Below are 26,500 nucleotides of genomic sequence, written 5' to 3'. Positions count from 1 at the left end.
TTGCTCCTTCTTGCTCTGTCCTCTGCCAAAGTCAGCCTAGGGAGCCGAGCTATAGATTCTGGGACAGAAGGGACTTCTGAAATCAAGAAGTACAGCCTCCCAAGCAGAGCAAGGAGCCCCTCAGACATCGCTGATGGGAGCATAGGGGTCACCTGGCTTCTGCTGAAATGTCTCCATTTGAAACCCTTCCCACAAACATTTACAGAATGCTTCTATGTGTCGGGGACAGCACAGGGCCCTCGTCAGGGCCAGAGGCCAGGAATATCTTCCAGGGACAGTGAGAACTCAGGAGCAAACAACTAAGAGACTTCCTGCTCCCCTGGACACTTAGACACCCTGGCCCCTGACTGCAGACCCATGCCTGGGGCGGCAGCCGCCCCACTCTGCACCCCAGACAGGCCCCTCTCCCTGCAGCAGGGAAGAGGTGGGCGGCTGGCAGGTGATTCGTCCATTGGCGAGGATGGTCCTTGTCAATATGCTGCCCTTAGCGTTGCAAGGTCAGGAGCTCAGGTCTTGCGGGATCCAGGCCTGTGTAATCACAGGTCACGAGAAGCACGCGTGCTGGAAGGCCAATCTGCAAATGAGTAATGAATGAGCATGGCTGTCCGGTAACCAGAATATTCACAGCTGCCTTCTGAGACACCCATTTCCCAGAATGGCATTTATAACCAGGAGGTTGCTTAGTGAGCACAGAATCAGCCCAGAGGAGGGGGGTGGCTGCGAAGGAGGTTTTACTCAGGTTGCGAAGAGACGGATTTTTCCACTCAGATCTTTCCACACATAGAATACCTCAGGGGGACTCTTTTCACAATATGCTTCTTTCTAAACACCTATTTGTTTGGTAGCCATATAACACATCTCGGAAGATTACAGCTTTGTTCATCTCAATTGTACTTTCCTGAGGTTGTCTTGAGATTCTAGGTGGGGGGTAGATGACTTAATGACCATCTGGGAAACTCCCTGCCCAAGGGTCTCTAATGCACCAGTTCTAGCATTTTTTTTAATTAAAAAAATTAATTGAAGTATAGTTGACACATTGTATATTAGTTTCAGGGTGTACAACACAGTATAGACAATTCTATACACTATGAAATGCTGACCACGGTAAGTGTGGCCACCATCTGTCACCATTCAAGGTTATTCCAATATTATTGACCATGTTCTCGATGCCATGCTTCTTATCCTCTCATAGTTCTGGCCTTTCTGTACCGATGCACAGAGGGACTGGTTGCAAATGCAGCCTGGCAGCCCTCCTCTCCCTCTGGTGCTGTGTGATGATAACAGAGGTTAGAACAGGGCTCCCAACTTAGTGTCACAGGGCCAGGTGTGCGTACAAAGGAGTGACGCAGGCTGGATAAAAGAACAACTTCAATCGGAGCTTCAGTATAAATATGCTTCTTAGCGCTCTTTCCTAAGAAAAAAATAGCACAGATGTGAGGATAAATGGCAGCTGATGCTCAGGGGCGTGAGGGGATGATGGTGAGCCCTGGGGACTCTGGCAAACAGAAGGGGGCATGTCCCTTCTCAAAATGATCAGCGCTCAGCTCCAGCAGGTGGGTGGCCACATGGGGATGAGGTCCTGAAATGACCAGATCTGATTTTTTTCAAGAGAAGTTGGGAATCTGGATTTTTAGGTGAAATCACCTGATTTTTTAATGGCAGCAATCAGTTTAAATTTTTTTGCAAATGCTCCACTAAATAAACAAAACATACCAGGGCCAGATTCAGTCAGGCAGTCAGTTTGAAACTTCTGTCTTGGATGATTAAAGGATCCCATGATTAAATGTTTTAGAAAATACTAGTTTTAAAAAATAAAATAGGCAGAAAAAAACCAGGCAGATTTTTGTTGTTTTTTAACTATAGAACGTAACAGGGCTGGGGCACCTCGATGGCTCAGTCGGTTATGCGTCTGCCTTCAGCTTAGGTCATGATCCTGAGGTCCTGGGATCGAGCCCAGGGGCACACCCCCTGCCCAGCTGGGAGTCTGCTTCTCCCTCTGCCCCTCCCTCCCTGTGCTCCTGCGCACACACTCTCTCTCTCTCTCTCTCTCTCAAATAAATAAATAAAATCTTTTTTTTAAAAAAGAACTTAGCAGGGCCCTTTAAATATTAGTAAGATAGATAAATACTTATAGATACTGTGTATTTGGGTCTCCAACTCAGGCTCATTGCATGGCCTAAGACAATGTCTAAAGATGGCCAAGTGTGCATTTTCAGTAGCTCATTTGGTTTCATTTTAGCCTGTGGCTTTTTCTGACCTTTCCCCTGAGTTCAGAGGCACAGTTCTCTGAGGTCTCAGAGCCCGTGCACCCATGCTGACAGCAGTGGAACTCAAGATCAGAGACAGCCTGTCCCCACTCTGGAAGAATGCTCCCATTTTTCACCCAGCTCAATTTCTAGATTCTAGAACAGTTCAGCTCTATCCAGAAGCTGCAGTTCCTCAGCTAGGTCATCTCACCTCCCACAATGAGTTTCCTCATTCTTGCTTTTAGCCCATGTTCATCATTCCATGTTAAATCGGCCTCAAAGCTCACCACCACCCACCCCTCCCAAAGTACTTCCTGACTTGCTCCCTCCTAGCCTGCCTCCCTTGCTGGTTCTGATAACCTCATAGAAAGACTAAGCCCATACTTAGGGCCCAGCAAAGCAGAAACCAAAAAGAGAAGAGAAGCACAGCTCTAATGAATGTGTCCAGAAAGCTACAACTGGAGAATCTAGAAAGTTTTTAAAATGTCAGCAGCCATGTGAACCTTCAGTGTGGTTTTATTTTGGATTACACCCAGAGAAGCCAGACCGTCATCTTTTCAGGGCTTGGGGCCTCTGCTAGCATAAATGGAATTGGTGTTTTTTTGGACTATTTTTATATGTTTGTCATCTACAGCTTTCCAGCAACCAAAAGGAATTGGTGACCACCTGCCATAAAAAAAAACTCACATCTATGACGAGGGCTGACATGTGGCATCTGTCCCTCCTCTGCAGCACCCCTGCCCTTATCTCCGGCTAGGCTTACTGCCAACACCTCTGAATAGACCTCCTGCTTCTAACACCCCTCGCAGGGCCATCCTGTGCACTGCTGCCAGAATAATCTTTCTAAAACACACAGTGATTATATTACCTTCCTGCTTTTTGGTCATTTCCACCTGCATGGCAAGCTGCCTAAGGCATAAACTACACTTCTTTATATTTCCTATGTCGTGGTGCCTCTCAGACTTTGATGGGGAACTCATTCCAAATGTAACTGCCTGCTTCTCATCTCCAAAGACTCTCATCTAGTAGGACCAGGATGAAGTTGGGAATCCACCTTATATTTCCAGGCACGTCCCCCCAGAAGGCTGTGGTGCCAGAGGTCTATAGACTACACTACAAACTGAGAAGCGTTATCTTCTAAATCTGGTAAGGACCTAATAAATGGATAAAAGTTGAGTCATTCTGAAATGAATTTGTCTGTACTTTATCTGCCCTGAAAAGATTTTCTTTCTTTTTACAAAAATTTTTATTTACTTATGAAAAAGAAAGAGGGGAGAGTACACAGGCACAAGCAGGGCGTAAGGCAGAGGGAGAGGGAGAAGCAAACTCCCTGCTGAGCAGGAAGTCCAATGCGGCTCGATCCCAGGGCTCCCGAGATCATGAGCTGAGCTGAAGGCAGATGCTTAACTGACTGAGCCACCCAGGTGCCCCCAAAAGATTTTCTTCCCCTTTCCTTCACCCCAGAATCTAGTAGAGTATTGATTAATCTCATGCTGAAGTGATTTTTAAAAATATTCAGAGAAGAAAAAAGGAGGAAGGGGCATCTCAATGGCTTCCACTGCACCCCTGGGGGATTAGAAAGGTGGTACTGCAGAGGCAAACGGTGTTGTCAGTGATGTCTGGCCGTTAAGTCTTTCCCATCTTTGCCTGCCCCACCATTATTTGCCCCTCCACTGCACAATGCCAAAAGTAGCTATAGTTGATGGAAATATATTTTAGGCCCTAATTTCCCATCTGAATGTTCACTTTCTTTTTTTTTTTTTAATTTTATTTATTTATTCACGAGAGACACACACACAGAGAGGCAGAGACACAGGCAGAGGGAGAAGCAGGTTCCATGCAGGGAGCCTGACGTGGGACCCGATCCCTGGACTCCAGGATCACACCCTGGGCTGAAGGCAGGCAGTCAACTACCGAGCCACCCAGGCATTCCTGAATGTTCACTTTCTAAAAAGAGAAAAGAGAGCCAGAGCCGGAAGGTGCAGCAGAGAGCAGCAACAACATTAAAAAATAATACAGTGTGTGTTTCATTGAGCAGTTACTATGTACTGAGCCTTGGTAGGCACCGTGCACGTATAATCCTTAATAACCTGCAAATGGGTATTAAGTGTCCCCATTTCATAGATAAGGAAATTACCTGCCTACCTTCCATGACATCACAATGACTCAAGGAAAGGCAGTTAGGAAAAAAAACAAAAACAAAAACAAAAAAAAAACAGGGTATTAGGGACACCTGGGTGGCTCCGTGGTTGAGTGTCTGCCTTCGGTTCAGGTCGTGATCCTGGGATCCTGGGATCAAGTCCCACATCGGGCTCCCCACATGGAGCCTGCTTCTCCTTCTGCCTATGTCTCTGCCTCTCTCTCTGTGTCTCTCATGAATAAATAAATAAAATCTTTAAAAAAAGAAAAAAAACAGGGCATGAAACATAACCACTTATTCCAGAGTCAACCATCAGGCACGTTTGTAATGAAGCTCCAAAAGGAGAAAGAGCCTAAAGAGGGAAGAAAAGCTCAGTCTAAAGGTGCTCCCTAAAGGGGTAGGAAATGACCCTTCTGGTCCCAAGAGCTCATGGACTGACTTTTTCTGGCATAGGTATGAATATCCCAACAGGCCTTAAATGTTGGGGGCTCTATGATCTATTCATGTCATTACCAGCCAAAGATGAGTCTTTAAAGGTAACTGACACCGCCTCAGGCACTGATTCCATTTCATTGATCAATCAACGTTACAAGCTCAGAAATAAAAACAACTCCCTGGCTCAGACTACCCATCAGCAAAATTGCTGTAATCCCAGGCTTGAAATCTCTGCTCACCTTGGGGGTCCTCCTCACCTATACTCCTGAACTGCAGAACTGCAGTCCTTCTGGTCACCTGGTGAAGTTCCCTCTCTGGGATTCCCCATGCTCACCAAGTGGCTCCCAGATCCTGGCTGGCATCTCTGCCCACCCTCCTTCACTCATTCCTGCTGTCCTCCACTCCTTACAGGTTCTCCTGTCACAGGACTGACAGGCTTGGTTGCATGACAAGGGTGTCATTCCTGCCTCCAAGTGGACGTGCTGACTTCCCTGTTTTGCTTCCAAAGTCACCCCACTGAGTGCTAGGATTTGTTATAAGGTGCCCAGCCAGAGTGGCCTCTGCTCTGTGTTCTCACTCTTCTACTTCATAAATATTCCTCTCCTGAGGATCCCTGCCTAGCTGCTTTTGGGGCCCACTGTGCTCTGCTGCTTTGAGAGGCTCGCATGCACACTGATGGTCACCCTTTCCTCCTTGGATGAGTTCAGAGCTGTGCAGTTCAGAGCTGTGGGCAAGGGGAGCCCTGAAAGCTGGCAGGATTCGGGTAAATCGAGGGGGGCGGGGGAAAGCATCTTCAAGTGAGGAGAACGTCAAAGCCAAGGTGTGGGACAAGGCGTGGGCAGCAGTGTGGACGGGAAATGCCATGGAAAACCAGCCTTAGCAAAGCAGAAGGCTCACAAACAACAGCATCAGGGGCCAGGCTTAAGAAATTTGATGTGATTTAATAAGCCGGAAACCATGTGGCTATGTGCATGGGGAAAGGTCGTGATGGGAACCGTGTTTCAGAATAAATAATCAGGCAACAGAAAAGGGGGCTCATTAGAGGGGGCTTCGAGAGGCCAGGATGTCAGCTTGGGGCTCTTGTGCTCGTTTCGTTAGCAGCTGAACCACCTGCTCCCCCGCATCTGGAGAAGATGGCCTGGACGCCCACCGCACACCCCGTGTGATGTCCGTAAGCTCGGACTCCGTCCCGGTCACGTCCCGGTCACCCTGGCCCGGTGTCGAGCTCTGCTAAATGCTCGTTCTGCTTCTTGCAGTTTTTCCTTCAGCTCTGCCTCAATGGTGACCAAAATGAAATATGTTCGATCTAGGTATGAATTTAGGTCTGATTCTGGGAAGGGGACACCGGTGAGGGTCAAGGTGGGAGGCATCTTGTGGGGTGGCACGGCCTCTCAGGATGAGTTCTGTTGCCCCAAGTTCCCACAACAGCCTGCAGCCTGGTGCCGCTGTGTGACATGCAGATTGTCCTCTGTGGGGCCGCTGCCGAAACCAGGGGCTGATGGGGACGCAGGCTCAGGATCTGTCCCCACAGAACTAATCTGGCTCATCATGGCTTTGAATTTCCTGGCCTCCTCGGCTCTGAATTTTCAGAATCAGAGCTCCTTCTTGGGTTAGGTACTGTTGTTCAGATGGTCTGTTTTAAAAGTAAGTTATCTCCTGATAACTTATCTCCGTCCTGAGATGGGTAATATTTAGCTGGAATAGCTCAGCATGGGTCAGGAGAGGGTGGAATTGTCCTACCAGAGAGTCATAAAAGAGGCCCTGGAGGTGGGACACCTGGGTGGCTCAGTAGGGCACTTGGGTGGCTCCGCAGATTAGCATCTGTCTTCAGTTCAGGTCATGATCCCGGGGTCCTGGGATCGAGTCCTACACTGGGCTCCCTGTGGGGAGCCTGCTTCTTCCTCTGCCTGTGGCTCTGCCTCTCTCTGTGTGTCTCTCATAAATAAATAAATAAAATCTTAAAAAAAAAAAGACGCCCTGCAGGTACCCTCAAGTTCAACCAATTCAACTACCTTACATGACAGGAAACTGACGCCAGAGTGAGGAGGTGACCTCATCATGGGCACAGCGCCAAACTCCTGACAGTAACAAGAGGTGAGTCAAGTTTCCCAGCTTCGAAGCCAATGATCTTTCCTGATGCATCTTTCCAGCAGGTGTTTATTGAGCACCTACCACGTGCCAAGAACGTGGTAAGAGCTGGGGATACTGTCATGGAGGGTGAATAATAGACCCCTTGGCCCTTTCACACGACCTACCTGTACACATTAGCAACATGAATGGGCTCCCTGACTGGCCACCTCCCGGTGGGGCACAGAATTGGGAAGTGTTGATGAGTGAGAAGAAAAATGGAGAGGAGTGTCTCTAATGTGGGCTACTATCTACCCATCCACCGGCCCAACCTAGGCAGTAAAACTAGCTGTGGGGGTACTTGGGGTGCTGGGCCTGGTGGTAGTACCCAGGGAACATGGTAGGAGGGTGGGGCAAGAAGGATGGGGGAAAACAGTGCAGATGGCTGGAAATAGGCTTGTGAGGGCTATGAGCGCAAACCCCCCTCTTGCATGTGAGCTGAAGCGGGTGGTGGGGCAGGTACATCGGACTTCTTAACGATACATCTTGATGCTATTTCTCTGGGGCAGGGCAAGGGGAGCACCGGAGAAGCAAATGGCATTTAGCAGCTGTTCTCCACAGTCCCTGCCTCTGGGACTCAGCAGCTGTACCCCTCCCCACTCCTGTCCCCACCCCCAGGGCTGCTCCCTCCAGGGCTCCTAGCCTCAAGCAGTCAGGCCTACTAAGTCAGAGGGGAACCACCTTTCCCAGAAACTAGAAAGCTATGCTGTGCTCTTGATTCTCTGGGAGTCATTGCCACCATTTTATTAAATTCCAGGAAAACTTAGTGGAGATCTGAGAGCTACAATGAGCTTAAAAGAAAAACTAAAGCTTTCTCATGAACTGATGATAACTAATAGGAGAAGTGTCAACCAACCTGCAAAGGGAGTCAAGGGCGGTATTATTTGAGCATGACAGAGTCATCTGCTGTTCTAAGAGCCATGCCAGAAAGCCAGGCACCCTTTGGAGACTCAATCCCAGCACCTGGGATACCATCCAGCACTAAGTAGGCCTCTCTTCCCTTGCAGCTAAGCTCTGCCCTGGGGCCAGGCAAGGGTAGCACTGGATCATATGAAGGGCCACTCATTTTTAGCTACCTTCGAGGTTTCTGAGTGCCAGGATGTCCGGGCACTGGATCCCCACACCTGTACCTCTCACAGCCACATGTTCAGTGGGATGTGGTCTGAGAGGTTCCCAAAGATGCTGCACACAGGTAACTTGAGTCTGGCCTAGTAGGGCTGTTGGAATTCTCAGTGGCATTAGAGTCACTCCTTCCCTCTACTCTCCAGAAAACCTGTCAAAAGTCAGATTATATACCATGCAAACCATTATACCCCTCTCTCTACTTTTGTGAATATTTAAACATTTCTAAAGTAAAGTAAAAAAAATGAAGGAACATTAACTGGCAGGGATATCTCATTTACACATCTGTGCCCATTAAATTGTGAATTCACATTCAACAAGTTTATTGAGCTTCTAGTATACACCAAGCACGGAGTTGGCCTTTTAGTTTCAATGCTGAAACTTTTGCCTCACAGCAGTGGATCCGATCTTTGTGGATGAGCCCTAGGCATTTTACTTTGTTCAGGAGATTCTCATATGCAGCCAGAGTGGAGAATCACTGCTCTGAGGAAAAGATGGGGAAAAGAGCACATGAGTGGGCTTGGGTCCTGACTCTCACCTTCATAGCCATGTGGTGTTGAGACCCTCACTTGCATCTTTGGCTTTCAGGTTGGACTTTCTTCCGGAAAATGGGAGGATGGAACTTGATAGTCTTTGAGGTCCTTTCCATCACTTTTCAGCCTCTTGGTTCTGAAACAAAAAATAAATTCCCTTTCAACTCCAACATTCTGTGATTGTACAAGCTATTTTATGGCAAGAGGAACAACTAGAGACTTTCTGGGAGTCCTTGAAATCAATACTGCTTAGTCTGTCATCCTGTCCTCTATATGTACTCCTTTTACTCATCGGCTCTCCATCAATCTCGGAGTTAATCAAACTTAACAGAAGACAGTGGCAACAGCAAGGCCTGCTCCCGGCTGTAAAAGATGCATTAGTCCCAGTAATGGCCCATCTTCCCCAGACCACTTCCTCCATCTAGATGTTTATGGGATTGTGAATCAAGGGTTACCCAGGCAGGCAGAAAGGTGAGGGCCTGGTAGATGACAAGTATGATGAGAAGGGACCAGGCATCTCTATGAAATCCCAGCTCTGGCAAGTAACTCAATGTGTTCTGAGTCCCAACCCAGGAGAGACCCCCCGCCCCCAGTCCAGGCACCCAGAAACTGCAGGAGAGAAATGGCCTTATCCATTTACTTCTGCCCAGGTCATGGTGTCACATAAGAGGGACACATGCCCCACACTTCACTGGCTAGTAATAATGCAGGAAGGGTTTTGAGTTCACCCAAAATGGAAGATTATTTAGAGAAGAAATACTGTCAAATATATATTCTAAGAAACAAATTTCCTTTCTCATGATAGCTCTATTCCTGAAAATGCTGTGTTCAAGATGAATGTATGGAAATAGAACAGTTCTTTCTTCTTTAATTGAAGTGACACTTACCAATTCTGATTTTGATTTCTCTGTATCTTAGTCTACTAGTTAGTAATACAGAAACCAACATTCAAATTCAAGGAAGCAAATCCTTTTGTAAAGGATTAGGTTAAATTATTTGAGGACAAATCATGTCTTTTTTAATTTTAAAATATTTTTGGTAGAAGGCTTTACAAGTCTTTATGATTCCTTAAAGATTCAACTTTCAATTTATGCAAGGTCAGTTTCCAGTGGGCACCCACAAGTCACTGTTCCCATTACTACATCGGGAAGATGGGAATATAGTAAGTATGTATGTGAATGGCAAGTCTGTGTTAAAAGGGTACTATATGCTCACCTACCTAAGGGAAGACCAATAGGTAATGCTTAAAACCCAAAGCTGAAGAAGGAACGGTGTATTTTGTTATTTAGAAATATGAAAGTTGATAGCAAATAAATCTAATAATAAGTTTAAAAGGGTGGCCTCTGCCAAGAAATACCATAAACCAAGTAAAGGGATCAATGACAAAATGAGAAAAAGTATTTCCAATTTAAATGTCAGATAAGGGTTCATTACCAAAGGATGTAAAGTTTCCAACGGAGAAAACAAAAAGACCAATAATCACAGAAAAATTCATTAGAGATATCAGTAATCATTAGAAAAAGAAATAAGAATGGTTCTTGACAGGGGCACTTGGTGGATCGGTTGAGCGGCTGACTTTTGATTTCAGCTCATGTCATGATCTCAGCATCATGAGATTGAGTCTTGCTCCAGTCCTCTGTGCTTAACAGGGAGTCTGCTTCTCTTCCTCTTCCTCCGCCCTTCCCCTTACTTGTGCATGGTCTCTCTCACTCTCTCTCTCAAATAAAATAAATACATCTTTAAAAAAAGAACAGCTTTTGACCTTATGGTGCTTAACGTCACTCATAATAAAAGACACAAATTAAAACTATACTGAGATACTATTTTTATCTTATCAGATTGGCAAAAATCCAAAATTTAAGAACACACTCTTGGCAAGACTATAAAGAAACAGGTACCCTCATACATTCCTAGTGGGAATGCAAGTTGGGCCAACTTGCATTTGGCCCAATCCCTGGAGAGGAGAATTTGGCAATATATAGTAAAACTGTTAATGTTTAACCCAGCAATCTCATTTCTAGAACCCTACCACAGAGATACACTGGCAAAATATAGAAAGAAATATATACAAGGCAATTTTTTGAAGCACTATATGTAATAGCAAGACTGGATACAATCAAAGTCCCCATCAAAAGGGATTGGATGAATAAAGTATGGTAGGTCCACAAATTGGAGTGACAAGCAACTGCAAAAAGGAAAGAGGAACAACTATGTTCTCCTATGAAGTACTAGTCTCTCTACTTTTATATGGCTAAAAAAATTTAATAAAAAACTTTTAAAATAGAAGAAAATGATTACTTTTAGGGAGTTAAACAATAGAGCAATTTTGGAAGGATTGCTTTTTTCATAACAATCACTATAGAATCATTTGACTTTTTATACTATGTACATGTAAAAATAAGTATATTTAAAAATTAAAAGTGAAGAGGACTGCCATGAATATAATACTTAATGGTAAAACTTAAGAAGCAATCTCATTAAAGGCAGAAATATCAATGATGCCTGCGCTTCAACTTTCTACTGGAATCTTAGCCATTACAATAAGACAAGAAAAAAGAAATGGACTAGGAATAAAAGACAAAGAATGACTGTTGTTTGCAGACAATATTAAATGCACAGATAATCCAAAATAATTTACTAATAATTTTTTGTAGCAAAATTGCTAAACATAAGAGCAAGACACAAAAATAAATATTGTTTCCATATGCTGGGAACTAACCAGAAAATGTGATAAAACAAAATTTTGTATATAGTGGCAACAGAAACTATTAGGTATAGATAAAGAACTCTAACAAAAGATGAGATATTTATGAGGAAAATCATAAAACATGATAGAAGAACATAAAAATAGATCTGATTAAAATCATAAATGTGAATTCTCCCCAAGTTATTCTCTAAACTGAATGCTTCCAACCAAAAGCTTAACAGATTTTTTTGTGAAAACAGACAAACTGATATCAATTCACAATTTTATTTATTTATTTATTTATTTATTTATTTATTTATTTATTTATTTATTTAAAGATTTTATTTCTTTATTCATGAGAGACAGAGAGAGACAGAGAGAGGCACAGAGACACTGGCAGAGAGAGAAGCAGGCTCCATGCAGGGAGCCCGATGTGGGACTCGATCCCGGGTCTGCAGGATCATGCCCTGGGCCAAAGGTGGTGCTAAATTGCTGAGCCACCCGGCTGTCCTCAATTCATAATTTTAAAATTGTGAAAAACAGTTTGAAAATAAGAAAAAGAGTCAGACTTAGTTTTATCATATTAAGTTTTACCATATATGAGTTTACCATATACAAAGCTTTAGTGCCTAAAATAGTGAAATATTAGAGCAGGGATAGAAAATAGGGATCCCTGGGTGGCGCAGCGGTTTGGCGCCTGCCTTTGGCCCAGGGCGCGATCCTGGAGACCCGGGATCGAATCCCACATCAGGCTCCCGGTGCATGGAGCCTGCTTCTCCCTCTGCCTGTGTCTCTGCCTCTCTCTCTCCCTCTGTGACTATCATAAATAAATAAAAAAATTTAAAAAAAAAGAAAATAAAACAATGCAACAGAACAGAGATCCCAGAGACAGGCTCATATATATTTTGAACTTGATATGTTTATTATACAGATGACAGTTGAGAAATGATGTACTACTCAATAAATGAAGAAATTGGTTTGCCACGTGGGAAAAAAAATGAAGTTAGATTCTTACCTGACACACATACAAAAATAAGTTCTGGATGGATTAAAGACCTAAATATGATATTAGAAAAAAAAAAAACAGAGGAATACCTCTGTTCTTGAGATAGGGAACACAAGACAAAAAAGTACAAATGATAAATGAAAGTATTGATGACATAAAATTTTAAATTTTTTCTGTCACAAATGACCCCATAAACAAAGTTAAAAGATGGGGGTATCCCTGGGTGGCTCAGTGGTTTGGTGCCTGCCTTCACCCCAGGGCAGGATCCTGGAGTCCTGGGATTGAGTCCCACATCAGGCTTCCTGCATGGAGCCTGCTTCTCCTCTGTCTGTGCCTCTGCCTCTCTCTCTCTGTGTCTCTCATGAATAAATAAATCTTAAAACAAAAACAAAAACAAAAACAAAGTTAAAAGATAAGTGGCCAATAGAGGAAAATATCTGTGACATATCAGAATACATAAAAGTTCATATCAGAATGTGTAGAGAAGTCCTACAAATCAGTAGGAAAAACAACCTAATAAAAAATTGTGCAGAGGATGTGAAACAATTCACAGAAGAGGAAACCCAAACCACAGATAAATATATGGAAAGATATCCCCAATAGTTAGGCATCGGAGAAATAAAAAATAAAAGCAAGATGAGATGCTATATCACACTAATCAAAGTGATGAAAATGAAAAGTCTGGCTGTGAAGATGTCGGGAAAGTTCAGGACAGCCAGTGGGAGAATAAATCAATACAACACACTTAGAGATAAAAGTTAGGACATGGTCCTACCTAATTGAAAATTCATACATTGTGTGACCCAAGAATACTAATACCCAGCCTGTACTTCCAGATGTACACCCAAGGAAATTTTCACACATGAACAGAGGGAGGCCTACGTGGAATATTCATTGTAGCATTTAAAAAATAGCAAAAGAAAAAAAAGAGAGCTGGAAATAAATTCAATGAGAAAAGTAGGGTTGGGGATAATTAAATGTGTTAATAGTCACACGGTTGAATACCACACAGTAATTAAACTGAATGAACTAGATCTATGTACCCTCATGGAAAGATCAAGTAGAATTTTAAAAATAAGTTCTAGAGAGCCATCTCTAGTATGATATCATTTATGTAATATATAATATTTTTAAAACCTATAAATATATATAATTTTAATGAATATATCAAGAAATAAATGGGAATCAGAAAATAGAGACCAGCTAGACAGCCCTTTATAGAAATTTTGCTGTGAAGGGGAGGAGATTGCTGAAGTTGGAGGTAGAGATGTAGTGTCTGAGGAAGGTTATGACATTTTTTTTTAATGGATAATGCTAGAGTTTGTTTGCCTGCAGACAGGAATGAACCAGTAGAGAGACAAAATTGTCAGTGATAGAGAGCAAAATCCTCAAGAAGGTGGAGCGCAGGAGGACGCTACCGTATTTTGGGGAAGAGATGGTGTTTGAACCACGGCACTGGGATGCAGTGGCCATGAATTTGCAGGTGTTTAGGAGGCAACCCCTCTTCCAGGGCGATGGTAATTGCTGGGTGGGTGGGTGACAATGTAAAGGGGCATCTGGTTTGATTAAAGGAAGAGACAAGAGGACCTCTGAGCAATGATAGGTCTTGTGCTTTCTGAGGGTGGCGGACCCTATTGTCACTCCTAATCAACTTCTAATCTACTCCAATAATCCACCTTGTGGATTTATCTGTCCCCTGGAGCACCAGCGTCTCTCACATACCGGGCGTTGGTCAAGTCTGCTCCTGGAAACGCTCCTTGCGAGGGTCCAGCCCTGCCTCTCCAGCATCCTGGTTCCGTGATCTTCTAGAGCAAGTCATGCCACTTCTCTGGGCCTGTATCCTGCCTCCCCCGTGGTTAACTGCTGGGTTGAGACTTCTAGGGACACACACAGCGACATTCCTCCGGTGGGCCCCTCCCACCCAGGGCCCCGGGCTCTCAGCTCCAGTCCCTGCTATCTCACCACCCCTCCCTCTCCACGCGGGCTTGCGTTTTCTTCCTGCTTCAGGGCTCCACGTCTCCCACCAGCGGCTGCTGTCAAAGGGGGCACCCACTCGCCCACCTGGCCAGCCCTGCAGAGTCTGGACCCTTCTGGAGCTAACACGGAGCCTGGGGCAGGGCACACGCCAACAGTGCGGCCAGCCTCAGGGGCCCCGCGTCGGGGACTGACCCCCCTACTCCCTGCGTGAGCACCTGTCTCGGGAGATAGGCCGTGGGCTCCGGGGCGGGGGAGGTCCTGTGTCTGCGAGTCGGGGTCTGGCACGCCCTGGCGAGCGTCTCCTGTTTCCCAGCTGGCGGTCCCGCTGCCCTCCTCCCTGCCCACGCCCCCACCCCCAGCCTCTGGCCCTCCTGCGGGCTGAGCCCCGGGAGCCTCACTCCGCCCCCCTCTGCACGAGCCAACCCGCGCACCCAGGGGCTGCTGGGCACCTGCTGCGAGCCCATAAAACCCGCTCCGCTCCGGTGGCTGCGCTCGGGGGCCCCCTGGCCGCAGCTCCCCGCCCCGCGGGCTTCCTGGGGCTTCCAGCCCAGCAGCCGATGCCAAAGGCCCCAACCTCGCCTCCAGGCAGGCTTAGGGACATGGGTTTCGGCTTCCAGAAAAGTTGGGAGAAAGTGAATTTGGAATGGATTGGGAAGTAGTAGCAGCTCCCCAGGCTCCTTTCCCTTCCAGAAGCTTCATCCTGCACAGCCTCATCCATTCTTCTTTTCCTGACACCTTGTTTCCATCCCTGAGCCCTCTTTCTCTTCGCTCCTAGGTCTTACCTCCACACTGTGTGATCAGCGTCTTCTCCTTCCTTATCTTTCTCTCTCTGATCCTGTTAACCATTTCTACCTATTTTCACCTTCTCCCTGTCATTGTCTTCTTTCTCCCCTCCTAAAACCTTGAAGCCTCCCACTCCAATTCACCCATCAAAGCCCTCCACTCTCCCCCCCACCCCCAACACTATCCATCCCTCTCTCTACCTCCTCCTCTTCCCTCCCAGCAAAGTCAACCATGACTTCTGGGCCTACCTGGGCTGCCAGCTCCACTCCCGGGGGCACCTTCTCTGCCCCCAATGCCACCACACCCTGGCTGGGCCGGGATGAGGAGCTGGCCAAGGTGGAGATCGGAGTCCTGGCCACCGTCCTGGTGCTGGCGACAGGGGGCAATCTGACTGTGCTGCTGACCCTGGGACAGCCAAGCCGCAAGCGCTCCCGCGTGCACCTGTTTGTTCTGCACCTAGCCCTCACTGACCTGGGCGTGGCACTATTCCAGGTGCTGCCCCAGCTGCTGTGGGACGTCACCTACCGCTTCCAGGGCCCTGACCTCCTCTGCCGGGCTGTCAAGTATCTCCAGGTGCTCAGCATGTTTGCCTCCACCTACATGCTGCTGGCCATGACGCTGGACCGCTACCTGGCTGTTTGTCACCCTCTGCGCAGCCTCCAGCAACCCAGTCAGTCCACCTACCCGTTCATCGCCGCTCCCTGGTTGCTGGCTGCCGTCCTCAGCCTGCCTCAAGTCTTCATCTTTTCTTTGCGGGAAGTGATCGAGGGCACCGGGGTGCTGGACTGCTGGGCAGACTTCCGCTTCCCTTGGGGGCCTCGGGTCTACATCACCTGGACCACCCTGGCCATCTTTATCCTGCCCGTGGCCATGCTCACAGCCTGCTACAGCCTCATCTACCATGAGATCTGTAAGAACCTAAAAGTCAAGACGCAGGCCCGGAAGGTGGAAGGAAGAGGCTGGAGGGCCTGGGACAGGACCTTGCCTTCTGGCCCAGCCGCAGCCACTCGGGGGCTGCCGTCCCGAGTCAGCAGCATCAGCACCATCTCCAGGGCCAAGATCCAAACTGTGAAAATGACTTTTGTCATTGTGTTGGCCTACATCGCCTGCTGGGCACCCTTCTTCAGCGTCCAGATGTGGTCCGTGTGGGACAAGAACGCTCCTGATGAAGGCGAGTGTGTGTTTGTGGGGGAGTGGGGGCAGAAAAGAGCAAGGAGAGGAGAAGAGCAGGCTTAGGATAGGGTTCTTCAGCTTCCCAGGGCTGGGCAGGGAGCAGATGAGTGAAGGAATTAGGAAAGGTGGTGCCTATCCCCCGTGAAAAGCGGTAGCTATAAGTCCCGGGCAGCCCGCAGATGCCATGTATCTTTTATGTAAGATTTCCATATTTTAAATTTTGGGCACCTAATTTAAATGCTCAAAAATAATTTAAATAAATAAATATAAACGCTTGAAATTGTTACATGGCCTTAATGAAATACGACTGTTGACAGATTCGGCCAACCAATTAACTGCCAGTTGCATAGATGAGCATTAGAATCATGGAATGGCTGAATTGAAAAGAATTTTCAAATTGTCCAGGATGACAATTCGTGACCACAGCTGAGAGCTGTGTCTCTCAGCCCTCTACCTTCCTGAGCCTGGGCATGACTTTGAACTCCTTCTCAACAGCTACTTCCAACTGATTAGCTTGTTGGCACATGACAGCTCTGAAATTTTGAGTTCAGCCCTTTCATTTTGCTAATGTGGAAGAAAGGCTCAGAGGGGAAATGTGACTTGCCCGGGGCCACACAGCTAGGGAGTGGCGAAGTGAAAAGTAAAACCTAGGCCTGCTATCTCGTCTTTTTCCCTTACCCCCTACTCTGTTCAGAATTCTGGCTCTGAATGTCCTGAGAAGCCGGGTCTTCCTCCTATGTGAAAAACAAAATGGGATCCTGGGATCTTCCATGAACACCATGCTCCAGGTGGCACTTGGGAGGTCTTGCTATTGTCATTTTTCTGCGGTGAGGTAGAAGGAAGCCTCCTAAGTTTTAGACACTGCCAGATGGTCTAGCCACCTGGGGACGGTGTGTACTCAGGAAGGTAGGGCTGAGTCTGGGCAGCCTAAATGTCGAAGAGTAGTGTTCAAAGACACCCTTTTCTGCTCCCAAGTAGAGTGGGACATGGGGACAAGTGCAAGTCAATTCATCTGAGTGTTTGGGAATAGGGGTGACTGTGTGCTCTACAGTGCTTGTCATGCACATAGCCCAGGATGTACAATGGGTGCCGCATGTAACTACCCTAGGGAGGCCCTATCCATAGATTCTCCTGGAAGCTTCCTGACAGTTTGCTGACCAGCAGATCCAGACTACCAATTCCTACCAGCTTCTAGGGAGTAGTTCCCCCTTCCCTTATGCTTTTGTTTCTAATCTCATTTTGTTTATCCTAGGACACACTCAAGCCAAATACTTTGCTTTTCTGGAGAGAGTAGGGCCAGACTCTTCATGAATTGAGCACAACTCTGCAAGAGAAGTGTGAAAACAATACCAAACTATTACAGTCCTGTTTTATCCTCCTTTTTTGGAACATCCCTCTGGACAAGAGGCTATTTGCAAATTACCCTTTAAGCAATAAACGTATTGATTCTAACCAACTATAGGGACCTCCCTGTTCTAGTCAAGCACAGAACAGAAAGGAGGAGGGTTTCCTAGTGCCAAGCAGCACATCCAGTCCTTGGTACTTAGTGGTAGCCTTCTCCTGCTTTACGTGTGAGTAACCTGAGACTCTGAGAGGTGAAATAACTGGGCCATCTCCAAAGTGCCACCACGAGTAAGACATGGAGTCAGGATTCGAATCCCCACGGTCCAAACATTAGCTGTGACATGGCTTTACTTTCAATAATCCAGCTTAGCCAGTGGCAGGGGGGAGGAGGGGTGAGTAGTCATTTGATCCTTCATTGAGAAACCCACAAGAGGATGGAGACCTGGCCACCAGGCCAGTGCAGGCTTCCCTGCAGGCCTGCTGTGTCACTATCATCACAAGGCTGCCCCTCAGTACATACTTGTGCCTCACCTGCTCACCTGCATAGAGTGATTTTCCACTTACCAATGGCCTCTCTGAGCAAGGAGAGCAGGAATGAAGTGTTACCTTACAGACAATGTGCTCTCCCAGAAAACTGGAAGCCCTTTGAGGGCCTTCTAGTTGAGCTGAGAGCCATTATTTTAAAATACTTACTCTCCAGTACACTCAGTTCCTCTCCATAGTATGCTGGCCTCCTAGCCTCTCGTCCCTGAGTCTCTGGTTGGCCTGCCTGTCTCCCTGCCCTTGCTCCTGCTGCCCTCCCTACAACTGTCAGCTGAGTTCCTGCAGGGTACAGTATGGGTCTGCCCTCAAGGGCTGAGAGGTGGAGCCTCTGCAGACCCTGCTCCTCCGGCCACATTTCCAGCCCTTGCGCTGGGCCTGGCTCAGAGGGAGTCAAATCAAACAGATGTTTCCCAAGCAAAGGCACTTGCAGATCCCCTCAGTCCCCGGCCTAATCTGGGCATTGAATATGTGTTGATGGAGTGGTTAGGGTGAACACCATCCCCTTCACCAAAGTAACTTCTCACATCTTCCACAGCTCCCCGGTATTCTGTGAACTGGGGAGCAGACCAGAATGCAGGGAAAATGAAGGAGGCTCTGTTTGCTGTTGAGGCTGGTCCTTCCTGCATCTCTAGGTGCTCCCACCACACCCCCACTTCTATGCCCTCATAGGTCAGTCCAGGCCGAGATGACTTTAGCTTCTCACCACTGTGATTCATGTCTTCTCTCAAATGTTCTGACCCTGTGTCTTCCCTTTGCTTGGTCTCACAGCCCGGCTATGGAAGAGAGATGCCCAAGGAACCAGAGTATCTGCAGATTTCACAGGGCTGGGGGCACCTGGGTGGCTCAGTGGTTGAGCGTCTGTCTTTGGCTCAGGTCATGATCACAGGGTCTTGGGATCGAGTCCCACATCAGGCTCTCCTCGGGGAGCCTGCTTCTCCCTCTGCCTGTGTCTCTGCCTCTCTCTGTGTCTCTCATGAGTAGATAAATAAAATCTTAAAAAAAAAAAAGATTTCATAGAGCTTTACAGAGCAGGCATTGGAGCTCTTCCTTAGAGTTTGTTGGTTGAAACTGCACAAGGGTTTGGGATTGCTGCCTTAGAGTCCGTGGACCTGGCTTTCAGTCTATGCCATAACCCCTAAGATTCACTAGAGCTTTGACATTGTTCTCAGTTATTTCTATAAGCTCTGCTGAAGAACAAGTTACCTCAGTGTGCAGCCTGTGCCATGGCTGGAATGTAGTGCATCTAGCGGGTACTCAGGGTCCAGCCTGGAAGTTTCCTCCTGGTATGTAGAGCTTTATATAGTCTTCAGAAAGAATATTGTGTCTGGAAGACATCTTTTCAGTCTGCATCCTCACGTTTTGACTGCCCAAGAGAGAAATTAGTTTTTCCCGGCAGGATGGTGCTTCCCTGGGTATAATCTCTGTGGACGTGGAACAAGTATTTGTCTGGAATAAGATGCTTGGGTGCTCTGTACCTAGAAGCTGCCCATCCACTGCTGTTGGAGATGATGCAATGGCACCTGCAGGACAGTCAGGCTGATTGCCCACCCAGGCCCCCACCAGAGCCCTGGCACTGTCAGGTCTCATATGCTCACTGCCTGATGAGTGGGACTGTCCCTAGGGCCAAGGAGGACAGGATGCACCCATCTGTTTGACATAAATGAGAATGGGAATCAAAGGGGTCTGAACTTGGTCTAGAATCACAGTTATGTTCCCTGCATGATTTACAGAAGTTGTATCATTTTATTTTTTTTTAAAGATTTAATTTATTTATTCATGAGAGACAGAGAGAGACAGAGAGAGAGAGAGAGGCACAGACACAGGCAGAGGGAGAAGCAGGCTCCATGCAGGGAGCCTGACGTGGGACTCGATCCCAGGTCTCCAGGACCACACCCTGGGCTGAGGCAGCGCTAAACCACTGAGCCACCTGGGAAGCCCGAAGTTGTCATTCTAGATCTCCATCCATTAGAGGTCTAAGTTTTGGAACAAAGATACTACCTCCTATTCAGGCCGGTCTCTCCCAGACTATGTTCACACCTCCAAAGTCAACTTGGAGTAAACCTTAGCTCCTAACCTTATTCTGAAGTTACAAGCAAGACCCAGAGATGAAGGACTCTGGAGCCAGAGAGGCAGCTCCAAGTCCCTGCTATGCCCTTTCTCATGGTAGAACTCAAGGGAGTCCTTCTCCGCCTTCGGATCTCTGACCTCTGTCTCCCCCCTCTGTGCAGTGGGGTCTTGGACTCTCTCCCAGGTGCCATCCAGCTCTGTAATTCCAAGACTTTTCGTGCTTCTTCTTCTGCAGATTCAACCAATGTGGCTTTCACCATCTCCATGCTCTTGGGCAACCTCAGCAGCTGTTGCAACCCTTGGATCTATATGGGCTTCAACAGCCACCTGCGCCCGCGCCCGCTGCGCCACCTGCCCTGCTGCTGGGGGCCCCAGGCGCGCCCCCAGCTCTCCAGCCACAGCCCCTCGAGCCGCCGCACCACGCTGCTGACCCGCTCTAGCGGCCTGCCCCCCCTCACCCTCAGCCCCAGCCTCAGTGGGGGCCCCGGGCCTGAAGGCTCACCCAAAGACTCAGCGCAGGTGGACGCAGAGGCCTCCACAGAGACCGTCGCCTTTTAGGGAACATTCGCCAGAGCAGGGTGCGCCCATGGGGCTAGCAGAGGATCTCTGCTCATCTCAGCACTGGGTGTAAATGCTGGGGGGGCTGGGGTTGGAGTTCGGGGGAGACCACTTTGAGGCCAGAATGGCTGCCCTGCCCTTGATGTTACAGGTGCCTCTGGTGTGCCGGCGGACCCTCGTGTGCTCGCAGTCTCACACCCTGGAAATCGGGGAGAGTCAAGCCTCTGTTTCCCTGATCCCGCACATTTACAGTGTACCTGGAACTCACCCATGTGGTGGATGTGGTGCCCCAGATCTCAGGCAGGCCTAGGACGGCCTTGACCAGGGGTTCACAGAGGACCGGGACTCAGGCCGGTCTCCCGCCTTGACTCTTTGTCCCATCCTATCCCGACTAGCACACCCAGCCAGCCGGGAGAGGGGAGGAGTGAAAACCTGTGAGAAGGATCCTATTTCTCTATCTCCATCCTGGATTTGTCTGTTTGTTTTGTAGCGGGAGGCTTCTTTAATGAAGGAAACCAAAGAGGGGTGGGTGAACAGGTACCTCGGCTTTGCCTGCTGTGCCCACCTGTCTACTGAAGGGAGATGCAGGATTTGGTACAGCACCTGCAGCTAGTAAAAATTCCACGAATGCTCGTGTTCCTTCTCCCCGTATCATCCACCTTTACAGGACAGGTAATAGGGCAAAGTAGACTCATCGGTGTGACCCACTGGAAGGGAGTATGCGAAGGAGGGAGGAAAGAAGAAGATGAAAATGATCACAGTAAGATTAAGAGTGGGCGAAGCCTCTGAGGCAGCACTCGTTGGTGGCTCTCCTTCCTTCTCTAAGGGAATTTGCACTTCGCCCTCCTCGGGGCTGGCCCAGAGGAAACAACCTTACAGAAAATGTGGCTGAATCATGGCTCTGGATTTCCTTGAGGTTTTTCAGGGCTTCCCTATGAGCCATGCATGCTGTGATGAAGTCAAGAGCCCAGGATCTGAGACACGACTCTGACCTCGGGAAGGTCCCCTCCCTTCTCTGGGCCTCTGTCTTCTCACTTATTAGGACAGAGATGATCCAAAAGATCTTTCCCAGCTTTACCCTGTCGTGAGTTTGCAAGACTGGGGCCTGGGGTTACAGCAGAGCCTTTTCTAACCAGCAAGCTCTAGAAGAATTGTTGGATTCTCATGGCAATGACATTTATACCCTTTGACTCAATTCTGGTGGCTGTGAATCCTGCAATGGCCAGACTGTCTACTTTTGCCCTCAACTCAGTGCTACTGAAGTGGGAGAGGCAGCAGAGCAGATAGACTCTGGGACGTTGCCCTGCTCCTCCTCATTATCTCCAGTGGGACTTAAATCTCGGGGTGGCTTCCCCACCCGAATTCTGGTTCTAAACTAAGAGATGGTCTTGGCAGTGGAAAGAGCATCAGCTGGAAAGTCAGGAGAACCGGGTCTTGGTTCTGCCACCATGATAACCGACATGGGGAGGATGTCGACTGATCCTTCATCTCTGTTATGAGGTCAAATAGGACTGTGGACGTAAAAGTGGTTGGTGGACTCAGGAGCTGTCTACCAGTGGAAAGGCCGCCAGGCTAACAAACAGCTCCTGAGAGCAGCTCCAGGGAACAGGTTCTCTGCCCTTCACTCTGAGGGAAGCTGTAGGAAATGACTGCAACTTTGAGCTTTAAGAAGTCACTCAGCTCTGAGAAGCCTTCTTCGGCTTCCTTAAAAGAAAAGAACCTAAGCTGAGTTATGAGAGAGCAAAGCATCCCAAGCCTTCAGTGCTAAGGAACCAGGGAGTGGGACACAGACCCTAATGGGACCCAGGTTCAGGGCAGACGTGAGGGCCCACAGCCTCTCTTCACTACGTTCTGTTGCCTACATCAGTCCCTGACATCCAACTGCTCCTTCCCTGTGCATCTGTCCTGGTGGAGCTGGGCTCAGGGGCCTCCCCTGTCAGCATGAGCTGCTGAAGGTCCTCCTGCCCTGTGTACATAAGCCAAGCCCCTGCCTTTCTCACCACGGATCCCATCCCTCGTGCCCTAGTCAGTGCCGAGTAAACCATGGCTCATCGTGATGACCAGGAGGGAGAAGGGACATCAGCTTTGCATTCCAAAGCCCTGGGTTTGAGTCCTGCTCTCACAGGATCTTGGGCAAGTCCTCTAATCTCTCTGCTCAATGATTTCCTTTTGTGCTCAGTAGAAACAATAATGTCTACTTTGTTGCGGGTGGGGGTTGCTATAAGACCTTGGACTATAGGACAGTCTACCATGGCCTGGCTCCAGATTGCATCTGGTGAGTAAGCTCCTGTGGGAAGCATGAGGAGGGTCTCTGTTTTCATTTCTGACAGCTAACCCTAGGAGGAGTGGAACCAGGCTGTCCCCGGGCTGGGCACTTTTGTGAAATGTTTGTGCCATCCTGTGGACTCTATGAAATACTTCAATCCCTTAGAACCCCCGTGGGAGTAGGGGGTAGGGGTGGGCAGGACAGAGGATGGCAGGAGGCGAATTGGTTGACTATGGAGATTTCTCAGAAGGGTTTTTTATGTCGTTTGGTATATAGGCCAGTATGTTTCCAGATGTCTGTGTCTGTGTTTTGTATGTAAATAGGTCTTTTTATTTATCAAGGAGCTCGAGACTCAGCCCAGGCTGCAGTGGCTCACTCCTAGGTGAGGAATCCAGAGATGGGGTTGAAAGTGACCAATAAAACTCCATAACCAGGAAATGTCTGGCCATGTTTGTTTCCTAGGGGCAGTGACAACAGGATGTTCAAGCTGAAATAAGATTTGTTCCCCTTGCTTAGGGTAGTGATGTGGAAGAGAGTTTGAGGGATGGGGAGGGACCTTCACCCACTTAAGAGCAAAACAGGAGCGTCCTGGCATTTGCCCTGGGGCCACACGGTGGCAGTCTGGAGCTGAAAGTGAGTGAAGCTGAGCTGACCCCCAGGGCAGGCTGGGGAAGCCGGCAGCCTCTCACTCTAGTATCTGCTACCTTTCCCTACAGTTCTGGAGTCTTGGCTCCTTGTTTGACCCAGTTCTCCAGAGATAACCTGAACACATGCTTCTCTCTCTCATGGAGGATATATTTGTCAAGAAAGGGCAAAGAACAAAGGCAAGGTGAGGGACCAAATGTAGAAATTGTTGCCTGAAAAGATGAGTGTTTGAGAGAGCTCAAAAACACAGAGGAGCTGGAGTTATTATAATGTGTTCAATTTAGATACTGGGGCATGGGGAAGGAGGCCTTTTTTTTTTTTTAAAGATTTTATTTATTCATGAAAGACAGACAGAGAGAGAGAGAGGGAGAGAGGGACAGAGGCAGAGACACAGATAGAGGGAGAAGCAGGCCCCATGCAGGGAGCCCGACGTGGGACTCGATCCTGGGTCTCCAGAATCCCACCCTGGGCTGAAGGTGGCACTAAACCACTGGGCCACCAGGGCTGCCCGGAAGGAGGCCTTTTGAGAGTCCGGCTGGTCCCAGAAATGTGTCCTGATCTCGGGAGCAAAAAACCCACTGATGGCGGACGTAAAACACCTCCTCACCCCAGTAGGTCCCGATGGCCCGTAATACCACACGGAGTTCTACTGCAGTAATAGTGGGCATTTGGATGCTTGCTCCTTTAGATTACGACTCCGTTGAAGACTAGTCACATTTATTCTGGTCCACTATCTAGTCCCAGTACATTAATGATGTGTAATCAACCATCTACATGTTGCTAGTAGCAAATCAGCTTCTCTGTATCTTGTAAGAGAAAATTTTAAAAAAGATTTTACTTATTTGTTTATTTGTTTATTTGAGACAGAGAGATGTGAGAATGAGTAGGTGTGGGGAATGGGGAAGGGCAGAGGGAGAAGCAGACTCCCCGCCAAGCAGGGACCCAGACATGGGGCTCAATCCTAGGACCCTGGGATCATGACCTGAGCAGAAGACAGATGCTTAACTGACTGAGCCACCCAGGTGCCCCTGTAAGATAAATTGGAAGAGATCTTTATCCAGTGCACACTCATGGAGGAATCCAGAGTGGGGCACTCGGTCATTCCCTGGATGTTCCGATGGCATACGACATGGAAGAAAGTGACTTCGTTTTGCTGAACACTGAGTTCCTCGAAAAGTAATTACTCATACAAGCAACCATTGGTACAGATTTACACAGCTGACCTTCTAAGTTCACGGAGATATTACATACAAAAGGACATTTTATTTCTAGCAACATGGTTAGCAATGAATTTGAGGATCACTTCAAACTGTTAGCTGGCCTCAGTCATCAGCTTATTGGCCCAAACTCCTTAGGACATAAGATGAACTTGCCTCTTCCCTTATCGGGGCATCGGAGAAGTCCTCTGCGTCACCGACGGTCAGCCCAGTCTCTATTACTCACTGGGTAGAGTCACGTGTTCAACTGCATGCAGAGACGGTGTTCTCTAAGAATGCCATCCCCAGATATTGTTAACCTCCATGAAGTATTCATTTGTTACAAATGTCATACTTTTGAAGCCAATCACAGCAGAGTTCATTACAGACCTTGATTAGATGGTCAGTAGCATTCAGACCCCTGTGCTCCCCGACATCACTCCCCACTCCGAGGGGCCCAGTCACAGATAGTTCTCCTGTAGTTCTGTACAGGTCAGTCCCTGGAGCATTTATGGAGAGCCTGCATCAGGTGGGCCTGCTCCCTTTCCCTCTGCCTTTTCTCCTATCAATCAATTTTTTAGCCATCTTTCTAAACTGAGGTCAGAAATCACCCTTCTCTGGGATGTTTAGTCTGATGACATCTGATCTTAACACTCCATACCCATTCTGCCCAAACACTTCTAGGGTTTGTTTTCATTGCTCTGTGTTAGTTCCTTTTTGTCACAGGTTTGGTACATGCTCTTGCCTGTCCCCGCAACTGGGTCTGAAGTGCCTTGACCTCACCCACCCAGATGTTCAAGTGTTCTTTATATGTATGCTTCTCCAAATCCCAGGGCCTTTCCAGAATCCTGCAGAAAGCAGGCACTCCATCCACGCTACCTTAGCTGTCCCCTCTCTTGGTGTTGGACCTGTCTCAGAGGTGTCCCTGCCCAGACTCAGTGTGTATGGTGACTCATCTGAACCTCTTCAACATACCTGTAAATTCCTTTTTTTTTTTCCTTTTTAAAAGAGATCAATAAGAAGCAGTTTCATTTCTAGATACAAAGGCAGTGTTTTGGTGGTGACATTGTTGGTGTTTATTCCTCATTCTGCCTCCCTAATCAATAAAAATCTCTTTTTCTCTATTAAGAAAAGCTTCCTAAGAAGATGTCTTAGTCCATTCCAGCTACCATAACAAAATGCCATGAACTAGGTGACTTGTAAACAACACAAATTTATTTCTTTCAATTTTGAACGCTAGAAGTCCAAAATCAGGGTAGCAGCACGGTTGGTGAGGACCCTCTTCTGGGTTTCAACCAGAAACCCAGACTTTACATGGGTTATATTCTCAAAAAGCAAAAGGGGCTAAGGAGCTCTGCAGGGTCTTTTTTATGAAAGCACTAATCCCATACATGAGGACACCACCCTCCCCATCTAATCACACCCGGAGGCCCCATCCTTAATACCATCACCTTGGGGTTAGGATTTCAACATTTAAATTCTAAGGGGCACAAATATTCAAATTATAGCAGGAAAGTAACAACAGTGGTAGGCAAAAGGTGGAGGGACACGTAGACTGGCAAAACTGCGCAGGCCCAGACACTGAAGCCAGAACCATTTCTTCAGATCATCTTGGGAAGAGGAACCTGGGAAGATGAAAGCTGCCCCCTGTGC

General features: G+C 47.7%; 1 protein-coding gene and 2 long non-coding RNA genes across 6 annotated transcripts; 2 read left to right on the top strand and 1 right to left on the bottom strand.

The window, feature by feature from the left end:
• Positions 1-796: 796 nt before the first annotated feature.
• On the bottom strand, positions 797-14,855 carry LOC112642915 (uncharacterized). Of its 4 annotated transcripts, none has more exons than XR_004812696.1 (4): positions 14,722-14,855; positions 14,018-14,172; positions 8,609-8,739; positions 797-1,411 (listed from the first exon to the last, which is right to left on the bottom strand). It is a non-coding gene; the product is annotated as an uncharacterized LOC112642915 (long non-coding RNA). The 4 variants fall into 4 exon arrangements; XR_004812695.1 differs by lacking the exon at positions 14,722-14,855 and adding an exon at positions 14,488-14,610; XR_004812694.1 differs by lacking the exon at positions 14,722-14,855 and having other exon boundaries at positions 14,018-14,610.
• Positions 2,861-8,775, top strand: LOC118353546 (uncharacterized). Its single transcript, XR_004812697.2, has 4 exons — positions 2,861-3,392; positions 5,920-6,131; positions 6,846-6,915; positions 8,659-8,775. It is a non-coding gene; the product is annotated as an uncharacterized LOC118353546 (long non-coding RNA).
• On the top strand, positions 14,741-26,494 carry AVPR1B (arginine vasopressin receptor 1B). Its single transcript, XM_025420666.3, has 2 exons — positions 14,741-16,226; positions 20,418-26,494. The coding sequence occupies exons 1-2, from the start codon at positions 15,287-15,289 to the stop codon at positions 20,738-20,740; spliced, it is 1,263 nt and encodes a 420-aa protein (XP_025276451.1). The 5' UTR covers positions 14,741-15,286; the 3' UTR covers positions 20,741-26,494.
• Positions 26,495-26,500: the final 6 nt, after the last annotated feature.

The sequence above is a fragment of the Canis lupus genome, chromosome 38, assembly GCF_003254725.2.
Source record: "Canis lupus dingo isolate Sandy chromosome 38, ASM325472v2, whole genome shotgun sequence".
Lineage (NCBI taxonomy): Eukaryota > Metazoa > Chordata > Mammalia > Carnivora > Canidae > Canis > Canis lupus.
Note: the sequence above shows the minus strand (reverse complement) of the source record. Positions and strands in the feature narration are given on the sequence as shown.